The 23,568-nt window shown below is 36.5% G+C and overlaps 1 protein-coding gene across 1 annotated transcript in view; it reads left to right on the top strand.

Moving 5' to 3' along the window:
• The window catches only part of LOC139712133 (potassium channel subfamily T member 2-like), a 276,426-nt gene that overhangs the window by 211,482 nt on the left and 41,376 nt on the right, over positions 1-23,568 (top strand). Inside the window, exons 2-5 of the mRNA XM_071623967.1 lie at positions 6,429-6,508; positions 7,455-7,554; positions 13,735-13,785; positions 15,074-15,112. Of these exons, the coding sequence (XP_071480068.1) occupies positions 6,429-6,508; positions 7,455-7,554; positions 13,735-13,785; positions 15,074-15,112 (270 nt within the window). The remainder of the gene's footprint in view (positions 1-6,428; positions 6,509-7,454; positions 7,555-13,734; positions 13,786-15,073; positions 15,113-23,568) is intronic.

Raw genomic sequence — 23,568 nt, forward strand, 5'->3', positions numbered from 1 at the left:
CATGAAGCTCGCACACTGCCCAGTCGACTGGTGCGTGCGGGCAGGGTGCGCTATGCTCAGCCGCTTCTCACATCGTGGTCACTGATTGGTTGGTGAGGAGACCGCCGACGCTGATGTGCTTGAATGAACTCTTCGGGGGTTGCTAGGGCTTACCTTCTATTGTCCAGAGGTGAAAACTGACTTGCGTGTCCCTTGATCGCGATTGCGTCGAAAGGAAGACTTTTAGGGCGCTTTTCTCGAAACAGTGATTTTCCAGACTAAGTATACTCTCTTTTAAACATCGATATCTCCGCAGCCGATTATTTTTATAAAATGTGTTATATATCAATTTAAAGCAGAAAGATTAGGGGATTATATCATGCAATTTTCAAATAATCGACCTCGCCCGACTTTAGGATCATTTTGTTGTAGCGGGTCACATATGGTTTGTTATAACAAACCTTTTGAAGCGCGTCACTTCGGAGGCTCGTTATTCATACAGTTTGTCAATACGAAAATTGATACAGTTCGTATAATTATGAAGCTTTTTTATTCGGTAAATGATAGGAATCTCCGAAGGTTAACCGAAAGGCTTATTAATTGGAACATGAAAAATTATGTTCGCTCATCCAAATGTGGAGAAACAAGGTAACAACTAAAATCCTCCAATTTCAAAACCTCATAATAACCGTTTTCACCTAAACGAATATCAGGCCCATTCCACTTTTAGAACGGACCTAAAAATAATGATCCTTAGTATATATTTTTCGAAGAACATTTCGAATAACAAACCTCCTGAATTAACTACAATTTTTTTTTTTTCATTTTGGAATAACAAACCTTTGGACATCGGAGCAACGAATCTTTGGAAGAGCGAACGTATCAAAGTGCAACCTTAAACCTATTCTTAATCATTACTTTTTATAACATGTGTTTTCAAAGTAAGCACAAAAGCACAGACGATTTCTCTGTCTCTTAAATGTAAAATGAAAAAAAAAAATCTTGGAAAAAATTACAAATGAATATTGCTTTTCATTGATGAGTATAAAACAACACCATGTGATGATAAGCGGAGGATTTGTGTGTTTTCATCAGACAATAATTGTATACTGCATGATTTTTGTTTGCTTGTGACGGCATTTCGATGAATAAAAAACATAAACAAACAAACGAAAACTTCTCCAGAGGAATTTGGTATAACGGGAGTGCACTGGCAATTCCTTTCTCTGTATGTTGGAGCTCGATCCCTTCTCTGTTTCTCAGTCATTTTCATTCAACTGCTTCCACGTCCTTTTGAAACTGTTCCGTTTCTTATTCAACACATGCTCATTACAGACTTCTTCCGTCATTATCCTGAATGTGATTGCGTAGCACTTTTCGGATTTGTTTTGGTTTGTTTTGTTTTGTTTTTGTTTTCTGTTTGGTCGCAGCATGTTCAGGCTATTGAGGGAATGAGAGAAAAATCGTCATGAAGAGAAAAATAAGAATGAATTAAGGCATTTGATATCATAACAATTACAGCGAACGTCCGTTATGGAGACCAAAACTGGATGTGTTCTGTTTGAGACGGCAGCTACCATACTCAAAAGATAAACACTTAGAGCACCTGTCACTAAAAAGTGGCACTGATCCTCTTTCTCCTACTATGTAATCCACTGACTTATTCAACCAACGAACATCCGTGAAAACAACGTTTTCCATTTGTTATTACAGGTAAATTGAGTGCTGAACGCTATTCACTTTCGGGTATGAGCGGCTCGGTGATTTGGTAATATTTTCAACTAACATTAATCTTATGTGCAGTGATATATTTGTAATTGTCAGAAATTTCCTTTCTCTGACAGAACGTCCGTGAGCGAAACTTTCAGAACCTGTAACAGTACAAATTGTCTCCAGAACCTCATTAGAAAGAAATTTAAATGCACAGAAATTACAGATTACGCAAAATTCCATTTTCCTATAACTTTGTTTAAGTGTTTAGCTGTTTTTTGTATAATTAGAGGGAAAGCAAGCGTAAAATTGCGAGTAAATTTTCAATTTTTTTGTTCATCATGATCACATAACGCCTTAAAAATTCTGAAACTACTGCTCTAAACTCATTTTCTACTTTGTAAAACTTTATTTGTCGCTATTCGAGCCAAAAGTTTTAAAGAATACAGGACACTTTCGGGACAAGTTATCCCTATCGGAGGGATTGCATACGTCACGGACGTTCTCTGGAATTATAACGGACGTTCGTTCTACTACTAGGGTCATGTTCCAGGACGGATAACTAATCGGCAGAGAGTACCTAGCCTTCCTAACTCTTTCAAAAATTTAAAAAGGTATTATCAATGCAAATTATAAGAAATTTGACATCCTTACAACATATGTATTGCTCAGAGGGGGATCAGGAGGTGAATTTTCAGAGAAAATGTTAATTATTTGCTTGGTTTTTGGTGAATTGCATGGTCAAAAAACTGCGGACGAACCTCAGTCCACTCCAAAAATGGCATGCAGCTCCTCAGCTAGAGAGCCAAAGGTAAAATGCACCTTCGCCATCAAAGCAAGATGGTGTCCCACTCGAAAACGTTTTAATCATCACGGACGTTCTTTTTTTCTTGGAGGTTCGTCTAAAAATATAATTTCGGTTCCTATTTGACAAAGGATGGACAGAAACTCAAAACAAACATATTATCGTGTTGCTAGATCTTAGTTGATTACGACTCAGAACAATATCACCAATAACGTTTCATGGGCTACGATCTTTATTAGAAAATAGCGGAAGCACGTCCGTGACGAAAACTGAGTATAATTTTGCATGAAAGAATATTACGTCCCATGTACAGCCAGCAGACGTACAATTTTTGCAGGATATGTTCATTAGGTGGAACACCAAATTTTCGTATACGTTACAGTTGGGACAACAAAGTAGAATTTGCAGCAGCGATAGAAATAAAAGCATCACGGACGTTCGTCTGTATAGGACTTTGATATTTCAATTGTTCTCTGTAATTTTATACGTGCTCATAAAGTTCTTATAATTTTGTGGTACATAACCATGATATGTCAGATCCAGAACATGGTCAGATATTAGATGCCACGTACCATTTAAAATGCACATCACTAGTTTGAAAAACAAAAATTATTGTGAAAATAGCGTTTTTACCGTATTTTTACGCTTTAAGTCCTTGTGAAATGAAAAATATCAGGCAAAAGTCAACCAAACCATATATTTCCTGAAAGGAAATTTACCAATCTTTGAGATGGCATGAAAAAATCTGGTTTCTTAGATCATCCTGGCGTGTTCTAAGGGAAAGAATGTCATAAGGTACGAAAATTGGCAATTGTACATCGTTCAAAATTCTCACCCATATATATATATATTTTTCTTTTTTCTTCTTTTTTTTTGGGGGGGGGGAGGTATTTCAAAATGATTTCATCAAGTAGAAAAAGCAAATTAATAACTTTCAGTGACATTGCATTGGAAACCTTCTCTGACATCTGAGCAGATCTTTTGTTTTCCTAAAAAATATATATATAAAAACAAGAACCAGAGACCAAACTCCTTGCATTACCGGTACTGCAAAACCAGAAATATTCACAGCAAGAAATGTTTGCGAATTGAACTGACAAGCTTTTTCATGGCATAAAGTTTTCCATGAATTGCCACTGGCATTTAGAGCATTTATTTTGTAGGCACCAACTTTTTGGTGCATTTTAATTATGTAACTCTTGGCCCCTTGTAAAATTCATGAAATATTCATGTGTTCTAAAACTGTGGTTTTACAGTATCACTTTTTAGAGATATGATTTAGCACTTATAAATATAATTAGTTAAAGGTGTAGTTGCAATTGTTTCTTAGTGATTGTTACCTTTTTTATATTAAGTTGGCTGAGAGAAAGTTTGTATGTTACCCATGGTCCTGTCAGTGATTAAGTTCTCCCTGCAATTGCTAAATTTATTGAAAGAGCTTTGTGGTGGTGCTGTTCCCTCATTTGTCACATCACAGAGATTGGGATAAATGTAAGTAACAAACACTCTTACTTACCGACAAATCAAAGCAAAAGCAAAAACAAAGCAAACAATCTTTCCTCAACTAAGAAACAGCATAAAGTCACAAAATGCTGCTTATATATTTTTTAAATCAGGCAACCTGAATGTAGCGTGATATACATGACAACCCCATTTCACTGTCACCTGTAATGTATTGTTTTCTCATTGGACTCTGTTATTTTTCCCATTCATATCGAGCTTCAGTTCTTAACCTGTTGAAGAGTACCCCCAAGAATTCTCGGACTGGGGTAAATGGAAAATTGAGTGTTACAGGAAAATCAGTCCATCTTCAGTGGGTTAAATATGCCCATCCTGTGGTACATGAATTACTGCAAGAGAATGTGCAAATTTTGTGATGGATGATTCAGTGGCTGTAACAATAAACCTGAGGGAATAAAGTCCTCAATATGAGGTTTATCATTTTTTAAAGGCAGTTATGTTTTTAACACAATAAATAGATTTATTCTTTCTTATGCTTGTTGTTAAGATCGTGAATTATATTTTTTGGTATAGATACTTTATGGTTAATTATACCACAAACAAACTAAGCATTACATGTTTTGACACAAATCATATGTAAATGTGCATGCTGCCTTTAAGAATTTATACAGGAAACACACATCAAATCAAAGAAAGCTTTCTATTTTCAGTGCCAAATAGGGAAATGGTTCAAGCAGTCTGGTGACAGTTAATGCAGTCTAGATCAGAAGCAACCTTCTTTTTTGTTCCTTCATGTCTTAACATGAATGTTTTCTTTTTCTTTTCTTTTCTTTTTTGGGGGGAGGGGGGATTATTTTCTTCTAAAGGGAGAAACGTTTCAATCATAAATTACCAACCTTAACATCAATCTTGCTTTGAAAGATTGTGTCTCTCCCTACTTAATGTAAAGTGGTGGGAATTAAGCTGCAAAGTCCTCAAATGAGGGAGTTTTGAAGTCTTTTGTTTTCTCAAGTTCCCCCCACCACTATACCATCACCATCAAAATTAACAACAACAACAACAGCAACTACAAAGCAGAGAAACTCCTCGGGCATGTTTTAATGAGAGCTTTCAAGACTAATGCCTCAAAGTGTAGCTTTAGGGAAGAGAGATGCAAAATTCAGTGCTGAATCTTTCTTGAGTATACGTGTTGATTTTTTTTCTTCATCTTGGTTGTGTGCGGGGTAAAGTGATGCCACCTACCGCAGTAGCATCCTTATTCATCCTCCAAGATTATGCAGAGTAGAAATTGACGTAATTGGAATTGACACGGCGTATCTTCTGTCAGGTGCAGAAATGGTGTTGACCCCCGTTGACTTTTATAAAACACCTCGGAGCTGGGGAGAATTTTGTGGAGAAAAGCATTCTCCTGATAGTTCATCATGCTGTAGTGAGATGGATCACTATGTTTTATGCTGTTTATCTCTTACTGTCATTAGGCAGAATACAGGAAAGAAATATCCAGCTCACTTTGTTATTTTTGTTTTTATTGTTATCATTATCATGTAGTAGTAACCATGGAAATTAAGCACTTGAGGAGAGGTAGGTGTAGATTCTGCCAGAATCAGTCAGAATTGAGACCTTTCAGATTATGTAGCTGCAAGATTTTTTGTTCTCTTCCATTGCAAATGAAGCAAGTGATATTTCAACAACAACTTCCAAAGCAAACTCACCCAAATTCAAAAGAAGAAATTATTATTTGTTTTGGGTGTTTTTTGTTTTTGTTTTATTGTCTCAATGCCTAGATTCTGTTTACTTGAGAGGGCTGCCGACAGTCAAGTGTTTTTTTTTAGCTCTGTGCTTGAAGTATCTTGTGGTGTGAAAAGTCAAAACTTTAGAATATTAAAGAAATGTTCCATATGATCTGTCCCTTTCCTCTTCAAAAATTGATATGCAATGGTATTTACAGCAATTCTTTTGTTGTTGTTGTTGTTGTTGGGGAAAGGGTGGAAGTTGCACAAATCCTTTGGATGCTACTCCACTGTGAAAAAAATGTGCAGCAGTCAAGCCATTTGTCTCTTGGTCTGAAATAGAATGATTGTCTCATTTCAAGGCTATACATGAGTTACCATGGAAATAGGTATATATGACAGATAATAGGAATGGGTTGGAAACAGCTTGAAATAGAGAGAGAGAGAGAGAGAGAGAGAGAGTGAATATGTGTGTATGTGTGTGTGTGTGTGGGGGGGGGGGGAGAGGGAGTATTACCAATAATGTAAAAGATGCTGTTACATTTGTGTTTACACAATTCACCCAACCACTGGCATATATTCAGGTTTTACATGTACATTGCTCTCACCAGATACTGTCTTATATTCATTGTAGTAATTATCATTACCCAATGCACTTAAGAATGTATCTGTGTTAAGAGGCATAACTCTTCAATGACCTAAACTGGAACAGTAACTTATTCACTGTTTATTCTCTTTACCAGAGTGCGGGTAGAATTCTTTGTGGATGAGAAATCGTTCAAGGAGCGTCTTCAGCTATACTTCATCAAGAACCAGAGATCTAGTAAGTTTCAGTCATCTGTGTACATTTTTGTGTTATTCATACCATGCACATTGCATGTATTTCTTTTCTTCTTCTTTTTCCACTCCTTTATTTTCTTCTTGTTTCTTATGTCACAATTTTCAATGATGTTATTATCATCAACATTAATATAATCACTATCTTTCCATTTGCATTGTCACATATGAAGAGAGATAATATGTAGAAAGAACAAAGTCAAGTTTATAATCTGTATTTCATAACAATGTTTTTTGTGCAGTCAACAGAGCAAGCACAAGATATGTTGTGCACACCATGTTATAGCTGAAGGTTAGAGCAAGTCTCTAAAATGAAACACAAAAGTGTTGCAAAGAGATGCCAGTATCTAACTTTTGAAGTAACATTTGAGATAGACTGAAAAATGTTTAAAACTCTGTTTTGTGAATATGAAACTGCAAAGATCACAGCTTTTAAACAAAGACACAAGTAGAGTCAGTACAGGATTTTGATGAATGTAGGCAGTCACATTACCAAATTCACACCTGCAAAATAGGAGTAATTATGTCACAGTGATCCAAAGTAAAACACCTGCAGTATTTCTAACAACCAATTCACACTTCATTCGTACAGTTCATGTATCAATATGACCATGTGACTACCCTCTGTAGTTGCCCATGCAACACAATAAGCCATATATCACACTTATTTTATTGTTTAATCAGGATTTTTGTTTAGCAAAATGTAAATCTTACAAACAGTTTGCCAATTATTTAAAGAGTCAACATTTCAGACACCGTTGCAACTTAATGAAATGCATTGATGTCCAACTCCCCAGTGGCAAATTCCATTTTAGTTGTCTCTTCATGACCATGTTAGAAAAGTGTAGTTTACAAGTAAATTCACCAAGACCAAGACATATTCTTTGAATGTGCATTGGGTTGTCATCTATTTCATCTCCACTTCACTGCAGGTTTGCGCATCCGCCTCTTCAACTTTTCCATCAAATTGTTGTCATGCCTCCTCTATGTTATCCGGGCCAACATGGACTTGCAGCCACGCACTGCCACGTGGTAAGCAAACACTTCCTGATTCCACAAACTTATATCTGTTGATTGCAGTTTGCATCAATATCAACATTGTCAGATTTCACAAACCCCACTTTTACAAGATTTGATAACAAACTCCTCTTTCACAACATTTGATAAGAAACTCCACTTTTATAACATTTGATAAGAAACTTCATTTTTACAGCATTTGATAGTTGAAAATCATACTCTTCTCATTCCTGTAACTCCCTTTGTTTTATTTTGCAGTTAACCCTTCAAATCTAATTAGTAACATTTTGCACCTAAAACTTTGATCTTGAGGAGAAGTTTAATGTCTCATGTACTTGCTTGTCTAGGAAAGCTGGATCCCGAGGACAAATCTTTAATTTTTAAAGCAACACCTTCACTTTTCTAGTCAACATTCGACATTTGATTGGGAGGGGGGCAAAAATATTTTTTGCTGCCACTTCCAGGTTTAACTCTTTATGTGCCATGGCAGAGACCCCCTTGGTGCCACATTATTCTGGGGCACCAACATAGTCATCCTTTTGAAAAACTTTTTGTTTTTCATGTATATGTAACTTTTATAAATCTTATGTTAAGCTGGACATGTAATGAGCACAGTTGTAGAGAAAATGCCAAGCTTTGCTTTGATGTAAATTGTATGAAAATTGTATGATTGTTTTTCTTTCAAATGACCAGTAGCTACATTGTTGTTAAGGCATGACTTTTGCACACAAAACAGTGGAATCTTAGAGTAAAACACGCAAATCCAGTAGTGCACACTGCTTGCTCATCAATCACCACATAAAAGCAAGCTGTATGTGAGAGGAACAGAATCACAAGAAACACTTTCATTGTCCTGTGGCATTTGGCGATTTATCGATCAGTTTGGGCGGGTTTGTGCGTTTGAGCAGAATATGCGAAGTTGGCACGCCGTCGACTGAGTCGGATGTGCGAACGTGGCACATAACGAGTTAATCAACTGACCAGCAAAAAAATATGAATTAAAAATGCCCCCATGCCATTTCTCATGCCACTTCCGGGTTTCATCAGCTGACAAGCAAGAAAGAAAAAAAATTGCTTCAACACAATTTTCTGGTGCCAATACAATCAAAAATAAAAGAGGGGCACATGAGCCCCCGTGCATTTTCTTTTCTTTTCTTTTCTTTTCTTTTAAGAAAAATTAAAGGTGGCGCGAGCCCGGTGCACCCCCTCCTCCATCCACCACTGTGTAGGGCTATAGTATGATAGTTACAATGTTTATTGTTATGTGTTTGTTTGTGTTTTCACATTGGATTTTCCACAACCCTGTCATATGAAGCAGAGTGTTCTGTGTAATGCATCTCTTCCTACACATTTTGTTTATATTCTTCTTTTTTTCATTCAATAATAAGCATTATTTTCATTATCTGTTATTGTTACTATTAGCATTACTTGAAGTGATGATTGTCCTTAATAAAGATCCAAAAAGTGAACACATGTCAAAACATAGTTTCCAGTTGCATTTGGAGCTGTGCTACATAGACAGAGAGAAGATCATAAGGTATTTTCAGGAGCATTTACTAGAAAATGTGTTTGCTCATTTTTTGTTTGTTTGTGTGTTTGTTTGTTTGTTTTGGTTTTGTTTGTTTTGGGTTTTTTTTAGGGGAGGGGGGCAAATTTGTGCAACCAACATCTAGATGCAGCATTTAAGCCTCTGAATTTTGATTTCTGGAAAAATTGAAATGTCTGAGTGTACTATGTAACCCCTATACATTGCGGGGTTTGTCGGCAATAGCTTTGACAGATATTCCAGAAATGACTTTTCCACATAATGTTTGTACATTCAGCAGTTTGATATGTGGATCGTTTTGGCTTTTTTTTTTTTTTTTTGGTTTGAAGAGGAAATATTTTTCTTAAGCATTTCAGAATATGGCTTGTATTACAAGAATATCATCTGTGCACATTTTTTACTCACTTTGGCACCTCTGTTTTCAGATTTAATGAGAAAGCCAGAAATGCCCTTATCACTGTTGAAAATTATCATGACATGATCTTTGGTGCCGCAGGATTCTCAGAATTAGACAAGAAAAGCAGAATAAAGGGGTACAGATGGGAATACAAAACACAACAGATCAATGAAGATCAAAAGGAAAATGTAATATCTGCTTGAATGATCAGTGTACTCTTGAATGTGTTGCTCTAGAGGTCATCAGAACATGTTAGCTCTAACGTGCATGTACTATACACATCATGCGCAAGCTGGCTTTGATAACTGCTAGTATTTTGTGCCTGAATATTTACCAAGTCATCTCCCATTCAAAATACCTCCCCCTCCCCCCACTTTTGGGCTTGCAAGCCTCCTCTAGAGTGCCTCAAAAGATAATTTAGTACAATTTCAAGATGCATGAGTGGCCATGGACTTGTCATGCCTAATTTGGGTCAGAAAAGAGGATGGTTAGATGTCGTCCACGATGGCAGGTTTCCTGTTGTAACGAGGAAAGCCTCTCCATTTGAAAATTTCCCTACTTGAGTACTGTGGTTAACCCAATAGAAGCACATGCATGCAGTTTGATGAATGTGATGATCTCAGAGCTGTCTACTTCTGTTTGTGAAACAAGCACGGCTTACCTGCTATTGGATAGTACTCGTAATTATGCATTTGCAAACATATTTATCACTTGGTATTACTACACAGTAAATGAGGCTGAAAAGCTTTTGCCAAGTCAATTCTAAGCCCTTGATGAAAATACCTCTTGCATTTTCTTGTCTTTCTTTGTTCGGTTCTGCAATTAAAAAGTGCAATGAATAAAGAATTGGTCAAATTCAAATTCACAAGTAAGGCTTATTCAATACACGATGTCAACTTTCATCTGTGCTGTGAATTATAGAACATTGAAACCAAAGAAGATATTTGATCTGAAGTAATTATTCAGAAATATAGACCCTTCCACAGCCTCACTGTAATTAGTTGTCACATCATCATCACAGAAAGCTCTGTGGTGAGATCTCACATTTTTATGTGCCTTTTTTAGAGTGCCTCTACCCCTTTAAACCCTTTTAAGACTAGTCCCAAAATGGGAAATGCATGTCAAAGCAAAATCCTCTCATCCTAAAAAAAAAAAGTGGATAAAATTGGTTAAGGGTAAAAAGACAAGGGTGTATATTTTCACTTTTCTCGCATGATAAAAGAACTCTTAGTTTGCCTCTGTATTTATATTTTCTGTATATTGTTCTATGCATTTTATTATATGACACCATACACTGTAGTCTTCTCACACAGCAGTGACTGTGCAGATACTTTAAAAAGACATAACTTTAAAACGGATTGTCAAATTTTTCCCAAACTTTCACTGATGTGTTCTACTAATACTGATGCATTTACACAATCCACATGTATACCCTTTTTAGAATGCCTCTAGCTACACAGAAGTATGAAACATGGTGAAAGGTTGATCTCTTGTTACATGTTTGGCTTTAGATTTTCATGACCACATTCTCAATATGTCAGTTATGTTCATCAAGAGTTCAACAATGATCATGACATACATGTAGGATAGGCCAAGACTGCATCTGTCTCAAGATAGTGGTGCCAATTTGATGAGTCAAAATTAAAGTTATTCAACTGAAATATCTCCCCTCCCCCAACAATCCTTGAAAATGTCTCAGAGACACGCTGCATTCAACCTCACCACCGTTGGTGCTGTGGAGGAAGATGTCAACAGATTTCGAGAACGTTTTCGTTCCACTGGGAGGATTTGAGGGCTATTGCGAGCTAGGATGGTGGAATAGCAGATGGGGCGCGTGTTCCGTAGAAGAAAACAGGATGCGATCAGATTGCACAATGCAAATTGATTCCGCTCGTAGCTGGAAATTGCAAAATTGGGCGGCCGTTCTCATGGGAGAAGGAGTATGAAAGCCGTCATATTCTCTTTCCTGCCCTATTTTTCCCTTCTACTTCCATCCATCCCATCCTCCCGTCTTTCTCAGTTTTTGTCTTTCTTTGTTTGGTTTTGTTTTGTTTGTTTTTTTTATCACACACACACACACACACACACACACACATACACATACACATACAGAGGAACACATTCTCTCTCTCTCCATCTGTCTCTTTCTCTTCTGAATCTCAACTTCTCTTTCTCTCTCTTTCTGGCTTCTCCTGTAATCCTCTGTAAGGAACAATAATCATCGCCAGCTTACCGATCTAACCCATAATCCCCGTTCTTTCTCTCTTTCTCTCTCTTTCTGCACTGCCTATCATTATTGCTGTCAAATGATGAATGATAAAGAGGCACATTACCTGTTTTAATGAGTCGTGTACATGAAATTGAGCCAAAATGTTATGAAAAATGAACATAATTACAAAATTGAAAAAGATGGGACTGAAGTGCTATTAATTTTTTTTTTTATGTCGCTAATAACATGAATCATTAATTTTCCAATTTTAAGATACACAAATCAAATAATGTGCACTCCCATATTCTTTGCCCTGTGGGAAAAAAAAAAATATCATTTAAGTTGGTTGACAAATGAGACTTCTGCTGTTTAAACAATTTTTAAAGTTGCACTCTCTGTATCTGCACGCGCACTTCATAAGTGTCGGAACGCATAGAAGATGGTATTATTTTGCTGTTGTGAGAGGATTGGTAAAACAGCCCAATAGCTTCAGCTGAGTTGGTTTCATCGTCATGGTGATCATCTCTAGCAATGAATCTTACGTGGTGAGATGCGGTGGAAACGAGATGGAGCAGAATTCCATGGAGGAGCAGTCTAAGGCAATAATGATAATAAAAATATATATATATTTTAGTGGTTCCGACAATCCATCTTTTACAGAGCACAAAGAGGAAAAAAGTAAAACTTGCTTTAAAAGCATACGACAATAAACCTTGACCTGGTGGCATAATTTGGTTTAAAGAAAATACAAGACACAACCCAGAAAAATGCAATAAAGTCTCTTTCAATCTCACTTAGTAAAGACCAGAAAAATGTCATTCCTCCTCAGACATTTTATATCTCTCTGACCAAAGAGACCGCACGCTTGCAAAGGTCATTTTCTTTTTCCCCATTGTTTAGGGTCCCAATATCAAAGGATTTGATCACATTTGTGGCCAATTTACCTGCTGATGTTTTCTTCATTTCAGGCTCATGTAGGTAGACTTTGTAGGCAAGTTTAAATGTTTTGGTTTTCTTCATAATATTCATCAGATATGAAAAATGTTAGAAAGTGCCGAAATATAGCATGCAACTTTAGTCCTTTAGACAGCATACCATAAGATTTGCACAATCAACATTCCCTATCTCTGTATGTATGTATCTATGTATGTATAGTATATTATATAGTGAAAAAGATGTAGGTGTATGTATTTTTTTCCCAATTCAAGAGCCAGTAAAGATCCCAGGTGGGGATTGTTCTCGATTTTGTTTTTCTTCTGCTTTTCTTTTTTTTTGATGAAAAACAGTTGCCACAGGTGCCATGGCTGGATTAATAGGATGCCTGTAGTGTTGATCTGCTCATTTATACAAACAGATGATGCATGTCATCAGTTACTGGTGCAAATCCTCTGCCACAGAAACCATGCCTAGTTACCATGTCTTCTTCTTCTGTTATAGCCATATATTAGAGAGCTTGAGAGAGAAAAACAGAATGCAGCAGTGTTCAGAGGAACAATCCAAAGTTCATTGGATCAGATATGAGTTAACCCATTGGCAACTGAACCATCCGAAACCACCTATCAGATTACTCCCTAAAACGCTCTAAAACGCCTGTCCATTTTTTGATACTTTTATGCTGTACTGTATTTATTGTTTGCATATATAATATATAATTACGTAATTTGAGAGAAGTCAAAGGTCAACCAAAACATGTCAGAATTTTTCTGTGATACCCAGGTCTCTTGGTAAATTCTTAATATGCTTTCAAATAAACATAACTTATAATAGACAATAATAAACATCCAGCAATCTAGTGTATCTTGCATAATGTAGGAAGTTGTCAAAATAAGAGTAATATTGTTCTACATTCTAGGGAACAATAGGCCATTATGTACTGAATCTTCGGTTGCTGAAGGGTTAATCAAATGTGTGGCATGACTGCAGAAGCATTTATAAGTGGTTATTTCTAAGACTGGAGAGTACAAATATTAACAGATCACATCAAAAGCATGTAATAATTTGAGATTCTGATATTTTTTTCCACATTTCTTGCTACTTTTACAGCTTTGGCTGCACTCCTCGCATTCAACCAAACCAGACATCAGATGACACGTGGTGAGTAATGGTTGTTGTCAAAGTCCATTTTAGTGTCATTAATTCAGATAGATGTTTCCATCACAGTGTCACACCTTCAAACATTGCTACTCTTCAGACCCTTGCAACTTCTTCAAGCTTCATACATCAGAATTTCTATTTGAAATTTCTACATGAAACTAAAGGTCCTGTTTACCATTGGTAGCAGTGATTTAAAAAAAAATGTTTAAAGATACCACATTTGATGCTTATGTATAGGTCAGTTGTATCACAAAACATCCTACCGTCTAAGAAATTTGCAATAAAACCTGAAACATAAGGAGATATCACTATTTTCCTCAATAAACCGTAACTGTAGATGTTTTAGTGTGGACAATTTTGTATTATCACTATTGTTCACATTTTGTATATTTAACAATACTTAACATTGATTATGCTGATTCATTTTTTATCTCTTCGTTTTTTTTTGGGTTTTTTTAATCCCCAACTGATATTTCAGAACTATCTTGAAGCACTATTGCTGGGGTTTTTATATGCGACCCTGCACCTCAAAACAAACAAAAAGTCGCCAGATATGAATTTTTAGTTAAGACCATATTTTGAAAGAGCAGACTCTAAGCTTTAAAATGATGTATAACTCAAATCATATGGACTCTCCTAACCTATTTAAATATGGGAAAGAAAGCACAAACTCAGGAAAAGTGTGAACTGAGAAAAGAGGCTCTGAAGTACAGTGTCTATTCAAGCGCTTAATCTTTACCAAACCGTGTTGGCTGTGCGATGAATGGGAAAAAAACAGGAAGTAAACCACCAGAGTAACAACTATGAAGGGATTATGAGATTAAACTGAAATTAAGCATGCCTCATCAACACATTCTGTCCATAATTAATGTCAACTTTCAAAGCAGTAGCACTATCCTTTTGAAAGTTATTAGAGTTGAAAGTGAAGAGTGTGGACAAGGTTTTTCAGAAATGAAAAAGGGATTCTAAAGACACACCTAATCACACTATTCTACCAAAAATGTTCGAGATAAACTGCTAAAAAACACACTTTCCTGCCCGTTTTGTGATACCAAATTTTAGCATGATGTAAAAGAAGACCCGTTCTTTCAGAAAATATGAAAAAGTCAAGTTCGGCTAGGTTGACCCATTTCACTTATTTTCAGTCCTCACGCAAAATCAGTGTGTGCGACTTTATGTTCGTTTTGAGGTGCACGGTCACATATCATTGCAAAGGGTAGATTATGCCTTTAATTGTATGCAATTAATTTTGTCAACACTTCTGTGATATGTTTTTTTGTGCCTGCAGTTCATCTCCTTCATCACCAGTCTCTGGAGGAATCGACTGGTAAGATGAAATTTTTTTAAATCTCATTAATCTCATTGAAAGATTGAAAGAAGCACATTGCTTTTTAGATAAGGTGTGATCGCCTTTTTCTTTAATGAAGTTAGATGCAAGACAAGCCCAGTGGTGCCTCCAGGGGTGTAGAGCAGGTGAGAAATACATACAATTACCTGATGTTGGGAATTGGATGAATTTCATGTCACTCAACACTGGAAGGAGTATCGTGTTATCAGTGCATGCTAAAGATGAATGAAAGAAATAAACCTGAACAAATTTGTGATGTTCATGTTACATTCTGTTTCAGCTGAGATGCTAGAAGGAAAGAGACTATTCAATGTTGTTTGTCCCGACCCCCCCCCCCCACCCCCCACACACACACACCTACACCTACACCTACCTGGTCCAATTGGTCAGTGCTCTGAAAATAATCTTGATGTATGTAATGCATAAGCTTCAACAGTGAAACTCTATACAAAATCAGTCTTTCCCAAAAATAGTTCTTTATGAAGTTTTGATTAAAGTGAAAAGTCTTTGCAATCCTCGGCATAGAGTGAGTATGCAACAAAAGAGGTGCAGTATTTGCCATCTGAAATAAAAATAAAGATCTTTAAAGTATTTATTGTTTATGAAAGTTACAAATTCTTTAAAACTTGTAATCAGGTTTGTGGGAGCATGTGTCCTTCAATTCAGTGTATTAAATGTGTTTAAGTGTGGTGCAAATAGCCTCTTTCATCACCAGTACCTTTCTCAAAATTTCTTGCATTTTGGGCATTTTCATTCGGTACAATATTTATGAAATTCTAACATGGTATTGAATATCAAGATATCAAGATATCGTAATGATGGAGGTACATATGGAATGAAAATAATTGAATGCTAAGCTATCACTTTCAGCTAAAACAAAAAAAAAAAAACCCCTCAGTCTGACACTCAAAGCCTCCAAAATCCTTGTTAAAAGGCAAACTTTTTCAGTGAAATAACAGATTGGTAAAGTGGTAAAGATAAAGAATACAGCATGCCATAACTATATAAATTACTTTTGTATTATAATGTAGCATTCTAGATGCATTTCTTTTTTAGTTTTCTTTATCATATGTTTATCTTAGGTTGTGTGTAAATCATGAATATATTTCCCTGAATTGATTACTTACTTACACAGGATTTTACCTCTTAAATCATTGTACTTCAACATCTGAACAATTATTCTATTTGTGGGAGCATGTGTCTTCACCAATTTTCTCATTAGTTTTTCATGTAGCGAGGAAGCTTGATCTGTGCAATGTCAAGATTTCAGTTATAGGGCTTTCAAATCCATGCATTCCATATGATGCGCCAGGGGCCTCATAAATCTTGGACAAATGCAATGTATTTCTGGTGCTATGATTTCCCAGCAAGTAAGATTGCAATTGTGAACACTCATATACCGCTCGATCTGTGATCGTTATTGCTCTCCTTCTGGACAGGCGACCAGTCGTTTGTTGTCATTTACGAGTACGTGGTCAAACACATCAATCTTAGACAAAGTGCACAGGCAGATATTCGGCATGCTTTTGCAGGGCCGTGTATGCCAAATAAATTTTGCTCTTGGCTGAGGCTGAGGGAAGTGTTGGGGGGAAGGGAGGGGGAGGGTATGGGAGTCAAGGGGATTATGTATTCAAGACCCCCCCCCCCCCCCATGATCTCTCTATTTGTGTGAAGATAAGACTACGGTATGTCAATAATGAAGAGAGATTGTCTTTAGGCTATGAGTCAATAGGATAAACTCATCCTTCAAATCTAGTGGTAGGGCCCCCTCCAATATTAGCATAAATGCAGTTCAGAGATCTTTATTATGTTAGAACAAACCCAAATGGGAATGTCTTATCCCATTCAGTATTGTTTTACAGAGGAATATGGTCATTGCTATGTCATCAAGCATTAAAGTTGTGATTAATCATGACACACCTTTAGAGATGGTTTAGCTACCACGTTTTAGAGTCAACAGTTCTTTTTGCATCCATTCAGCAATCTAACAGTCATCTTTAAAGGTACAAAAGAAACATTTCAGAAGACTACTGTTGTGGCCATACCACCTAGAACATTTCATTGTGAAATATTCCACATTGATATCTAATCCAGTTTGTTCTGTTCTTTGGTTTTAAAGTACTTTTACAATGTCCTCTTCCTATTTGTCACTCATGTGGATACATGGTAAGCATATGCCAGTGAGTCTTCATTTCCTTGTACATTCATTTCATACTGCATAAATCAGTTTCCATCAACATTATCAGTTCCATCAATATCTCCATATTATAGAGGTCTGTTTAAGGTTTATTTTTACATACCAACTACTATGCAGGCAATGCAAGGGGTATGGTCCTGTTTGTCATCATCTGAATGAAGAATGCATGGTATTATTAAAAAAAAAAGATAATTCACATGCTGAAAAATGTTGGTCATGAGTGGAGATGCAGTGGTACTTGAGGGTATTTACAAAGGGACAACATCCACAAGTAAAAGCTGAGTGCATGTTGTGCAACATTGTGAATACCCAGGAGTGGTACCATTGATTCTTGCCCTTCCCCCTTCTCTGATGTTTATTTCCTTTTCCAAAGGAATGTTACATATATGACTTTTTGCCATCCACTGCTTTGCTGCATAGCAGAGTGTTCCTCTGTGACAGTTGTGGACTGAATAATGTGACAATGAAAAGTGACACCAAGCCTGTTGAGACACTGTGAATAAGAATGCTAGAACATTTCTAACCCTGGATGGTCTCAAATGTCAAGTGTCTGGAATTACCTGAACCCTGGATGGTTGACATGCGAGGCCTGACATGTATTGATTCCAAAGACACCGCATTGACTGCATAGGAATAATCGATAGAAACAGAGTTGTCTCTTTGTAGCACTATACAAGTGTGTCACTTTTTGCACCCTGTTGGCACTTTGGAGAGAGAGAGAGATAGAGCTGAGCAGTAGTCCATTATCTCTAAAGACTCAGTGCTTTACTTGAGCAACATGTGTAGAAAAGGAGTGTATCATTGTACTCTTTGAAATATCCCATTGTAAGTAAGTACTATAAGTGGGAACAAAAAAAAGTAAAATAAAAGAAGGAAAATATGTTTAACATATTGCCCACCTGAGGTAAATCTTCCACTTGATAAAAGTTTCATGACACAACATTTTATTGTGAGTCTTTGATTCTGAATTATTTACATAATGGAAGGACCTTGCAATTCTATATTGTAAGCAATTTAAGAGCTGTTTTCACCTTGTCTACACATCCAAGCATGTATGTCAGCAAATAAGAATGATAGAGCATGTAGGGTGTATGCTTGACTATTCTGCACAATACAGTGTACTGTATACGCCGAATATTTCACGAGGTTTTTATTTTCGCTAATTTTGCAAGTCATGTGGTATTCGCGAAATTAAAGGCACGCGAAAATATTGACTCTGATCCCAATGTGAATGTGACGTATACGTGTGTACATTTCCCCGTTCAGAACAGGACTCACAGATCGCAAATTTATCCACTCGCGAAATTGTCGGGAATTTCCGATTCGCGAAAATGTAGACTTGCAAAATATATGGCGTATACAGTACCTCTCCAGGCTAGATAACAGATATTGGATGTGCTTACACTGCTTATTTTTATAAAGGAAGTATTTCCACTTTGATGGATAGTTGAGACTATACTTGAGTGCATCTCAGTGGTTTTTCATGAATGCGGTCATCTTTTAAGATGTGAAGACACTACATGTTGGAATATGCATTTGATCCACTGTGATAAGAATATTCTTTTTGTATATTCTCTATTAAATGTAGTCCTCTTTTTGAAATGTGAGCACACTACATTCCAGAATAAACATGGTATAGTGTATCATGTTGAGGTGGTCTTTGAGATGGTCATGTTTCTGACATGTGAACACACCACACTGTTAAACATATTACTGTTTGATACAATTGTGATATGTGTATAAGGTGTATTTTGAACTTACAGGGATCATCTTTCTGAGATCTGAACATACCAAATTCCAAACTTGAATAATCACACACAATGTGGTAAAGTGTATACCGGTAGCTATAAAAGTGGTGGTTTGCAATATGTGACTCTGCATCACAAAACGCACAGAAAGTCGGCAGACATGAAATTTTAGTTAAGAGAATAATCTACAAGAGCAGACTTTAAGCTTTAAAATGATGTATAACTCAAATCAAATGGACTCTCCTAACCTATCTAAATATTGGAAAGAAAACACACACTCAGGAAAAGTGTGAACTGAGAAAAGAGGCTCTGAAGTGCAGTGTCTATTCATGCGCTAAATCTTTACCAAGCCACGCTGGCTGTTCAACGAATGGGACAAAAAACAGGATATAAACCACCAGAGTAACAACAATGTAGGGATTATCAGATTAAACTGAAATTGAGCATGCCTAATTAACGCATGTTTTTCATAATTGATGCTAACTTTCAAAGCAGTAGCATCATCCTTTCAAAAGTTATTAGAGTTGAAAGTGAAGAGTGTGTACAAGGTTTTTAAGAAATGAAGAGGGGACTCTAAAAACACACCTAATCACACTATTCTACCAAAAAATGTTCAAGATAAACTGCTAAAAAACACACTTCCCTGCCCGTTTTATGATCCCAAATTTTAGCAAAATGTAGAAGAGGACTTGCTCATTCTGAAAATATGAAGAAGTCAAGATCGGTTAGGTTGACCCATTTCACCTATTTTCAGTCCTCACACAAAATCAGTGTGTGCGACTTTTTGTTCGTTTTGTGATGCACGGTCACATATGGTCATCTTATTGAGATGTGAACATACCAAATTTATGAATGCACCCTATGAGACACACTGTGGAAAGTACACATTGTAGGTGTATTATAAAACATGGTGTGTTTCCATAGTCTGCTGCTAGAGGGATGAGATCCCGCTGTGTGATCACTGTGCTGCAAGTATAAACTGCAACATTTGATCTCATACGGTAATGAGCTTGCCAAGCTTGAGTGCCCACTGTCGATTGCTAACTCAACTTTCAGACCAGTTTGGTAGAGGTCTTATATTGTTAGTCATTGTCCATCATGACTAATTCACTTCTGGTCCATTAGTCATGGGTGGAAAGGCAAGTCTGATATTATTGTATTGCTTCCATCTTAAGAGCTTTTCTAAGTTACATCATTTTCTTCTTTTTTTTTATTTAAGATGTCATAAATTTTCCCTGTAAGATGACATATGTCATAATTGTACCTGTTTATTACTATTAAAAAAAATCTCAGTTGTGTGTGTGTGCACATTTATTCATATGCATTTATATGTGTGTGTTCACATCTCACATACAGTTGTTTATGTGATAATAAGTCTTACATACACTTATGCAAATTTTGTATGTATGCATGTAGGCCTAATTATCACAAACCCGATGAAGTCACCGAACACAGATTTTCTGACTCCAGTTATTACCCAATTTTCCAGATATTAAAGTTTTCAAGTAATGTGTAACTGCCCCCCCCCCCCCACTTTCCTTAGAACAACCTACCGTGATAATTGTAGTAAAGTTACCCACCAGACCAGCCCCCTTTGAGAAAATTCTCTTTGAAGCTGCAATCTAATCCAATAGGTCTCAAATAAGGTATGAAAAGATGACATGCCAAGTGATGCCAAATAGCATCAACATACTTTTAAAGAATAAAAAGAAAAATCCTGCCAGTTTTGAAAACATTTTTAATCTTTGACAATCAGACAGGTGGTAATTTGTTACTTTCTGTTTTGACAAGTACATATATATAAAAATGTTGTATTCTGCCGGTAAATTGTCTCATAATCCATATCACTGCAATTCCTTCTTACACTAGAATATCTACAACTTAAGTGGGATAACATATGGTGCTGAGTCTAATTCTATACACTTGGGATATGTATACGTATACAGTCTGTGTATGATTCTACTTCAAGTCTCAAGAGTATTTTTCCTTTTGACTACCAATATAGCATCTGATACTTGCTGTGAGAGATCATATTGCACTTACTTTACAGATGGTACTGATGGAATTACACCGGCCTGAATAGAGTACTGTTACGATATTTCCTTTGGGAGATAGTACCTTTAGCGAAAGTGAATTATTACGCACGAGTCCCCTTATTTCTTCAAATGCAGCGTATACTTCTTTTCATTCTATTCATTTCTTCTTCTTTTCTTTTTTTCATCAAGGACTCCTAATTTGATTTGCCGTTGCATCTGCAAAGTCAGTGTCCTTCAGTTGAATACACATCTCTCGTTATCTGCTGTTGAACACAGGCGGCTTTAGATTTCTTTTAGGGTGAATGGATTTTAGGTCTGAGGATCCTCCTTTTCTTTCTTGCCAGCTGCAAGATGCAATTAAATGTTTTGGATAAGCAGTTGAGATAGATCTCTTCACGATAATGTCCTTGAACAGCTAGAGAAGCAAGTAGCCGGAAGATGATCGGCACTTGCTTAACCCTTCACATGCCCGGGACTTTGGACATCGTGTATGAAGCTTTGCAGTTTTCTGTGCCCATCGACATTCAAAACCCACAAAGGGTTGAAATCTAAAAGCTGGAAGGGATCAAAGGAAAGTCCGTTCTGTTTTGGTGATGCAGTATTCTATATTCTTCATAAAATCATTTAGTTTCTCTCTGTCTTATAACTGAATCAGGTTTTTTTTTGGAAAGATTTAAAATCATAAGATTTTTTGTTTGTTTGTTTGTTTGTTTGTTTGTTTGTGTGTTTGTTTGTTTGTTTTTAACCGCACTCTCAATCTCTGGTCTATATTGTTCCATGTGTCATTCTTTGTAATTTTTCCACCATGATTTTTGGGTCAAATTCTGTCCAATATTGTTCATTTACCAGAGTAATTTATTCAATTGATGATAAAAGATTAAAACTCGGGACATAATAGGAATTTGAGTCAAAATTGTATCATTTTGCCAATATCTCACAGCGACATCTTTCTATTGTACAAAAGAAGGGCTGTTTCATGGCTAGAGTTATATCACTATCTCCAAAGAAAGAATGCACCCTGTATTGATATGGGGGGGGGGGGGTAGGGAGAGAAGATTAAGATATATAATGTGTGCAGAACTCCATTTACATGATCAAGAAATTTGAGCTGTACTTATACTGGTCCCGTGTGGGTTCATTGGCTGCTCTTGCCTATTTTTTTTCTCTATTTTGTTTTAAACTGCCTCAGTGATAATCCAATTCTAGAACTTGGAATTCTAATATCTTTTCCTTTAATCTCCCTGAAAGCCCTCGTCAAAGTATCGGTTGGCATACCAATCAACATGTACTATTGGACGTCTTCTTTGGTGATTTGTGCCACTTTCAGAATAAATGTGGAGAAGGAAATCATGGTGATGCAGGTTTCCTTCTCATGAACCAGAAACTGCTGTAATGTGTGGCACAGTTTGGGTGGATTTGTTGTGAGGTCGTCAGCCCTTCTTTCCACCCTTTTGAATTGTTCAACCATAGCTAATTACAAAGCGTGTCTCAAAGAGTAAGCCATAATCCCTGTGTAGTGTTGCAGTTGTGATTATCTTTCATGGAATTATTAGCAGTGAATGATATATATATATATATATTTTTTTTTTTTTGGGGGGGGGGAGAGGAGGAGGTGTTTTATTCACTGCATTTTGCATGCTTGTAATACCCAAAATAGGGATTGGACTCATATGTGAGTATTGATTATGACCTGCTCCCAAATGAGACCTTTATATTATGTCCTGTGTGGTGAAAAAAAAAATATGTAGAGGTTAAGGAATACCCACTTAACCCGTTAAGGACAAGTCCCTAGCATACTCGGGCAGGCGTCTGAGGGAAATGCGTGTTGTAGCAAAATAAGCCCATCCTCAACGGGATAAACACACTTCATTTTGTACTAAGGAACTGAACTAAGTGCCTCTCATATATATCAGGTAGTACAACCACCAAGCCACTCTCCTTAAAGGGATGGTACAGTATTGGTGGAGATGAGAATTGGGCTTTTAACTTTTTGCGAGATATAAAGAAAACACTTATGATATAGTACAGAGCATACCAATTAAATAGGAATTCAAAGTTTATTTGATGAAAATCGGGTTTGGAATGACTGAAACATCCAAAAACAAAGTAAAACAAAGCGATCGTAATAAAGTGTTGGTCCCACACTTTATTAGAATCGCTCCTTTTTGGATATCTTAGCCATTTCAAAACCAATTTTCATCAAATAAACGTTGAATTCCTCATAGAATTACATGCTCTTTCATATTTCATAGGAGGTTTTTCATTATCTCACCAAAAATGTTAGAAACCTGAAATTAGGTCTCAACCAAAACTGTACGATCCCTTTAAGTGGTCAGTGAAATTCACATTATTCTGTTTTGCAAGACCTAAGCATCTTTCTCAGAAGTTCACCCACCCCTGATGAAGTAGCAAGAGAAGTTCAATATGTTGGGAATCTCTTCAATAATGGCTACC

This window comes from Diadema antillarum, unplaced genomic scaffold, assembly GCF_040938485.1.
Source record: "Diadema antillarum isolate AM-2024a unplaced genomic scaffold, OU_Dant_1.0 seq00001761_RagTag, whole genome shotgun sequence".
NCBI classification, from domain to species: domain Eukaryota; kingdom Metazoa; phylum Echinodermata; class Echinoidea; order Diadematoida; family Diadematidae; genus Diadema; species Diadema antillarum.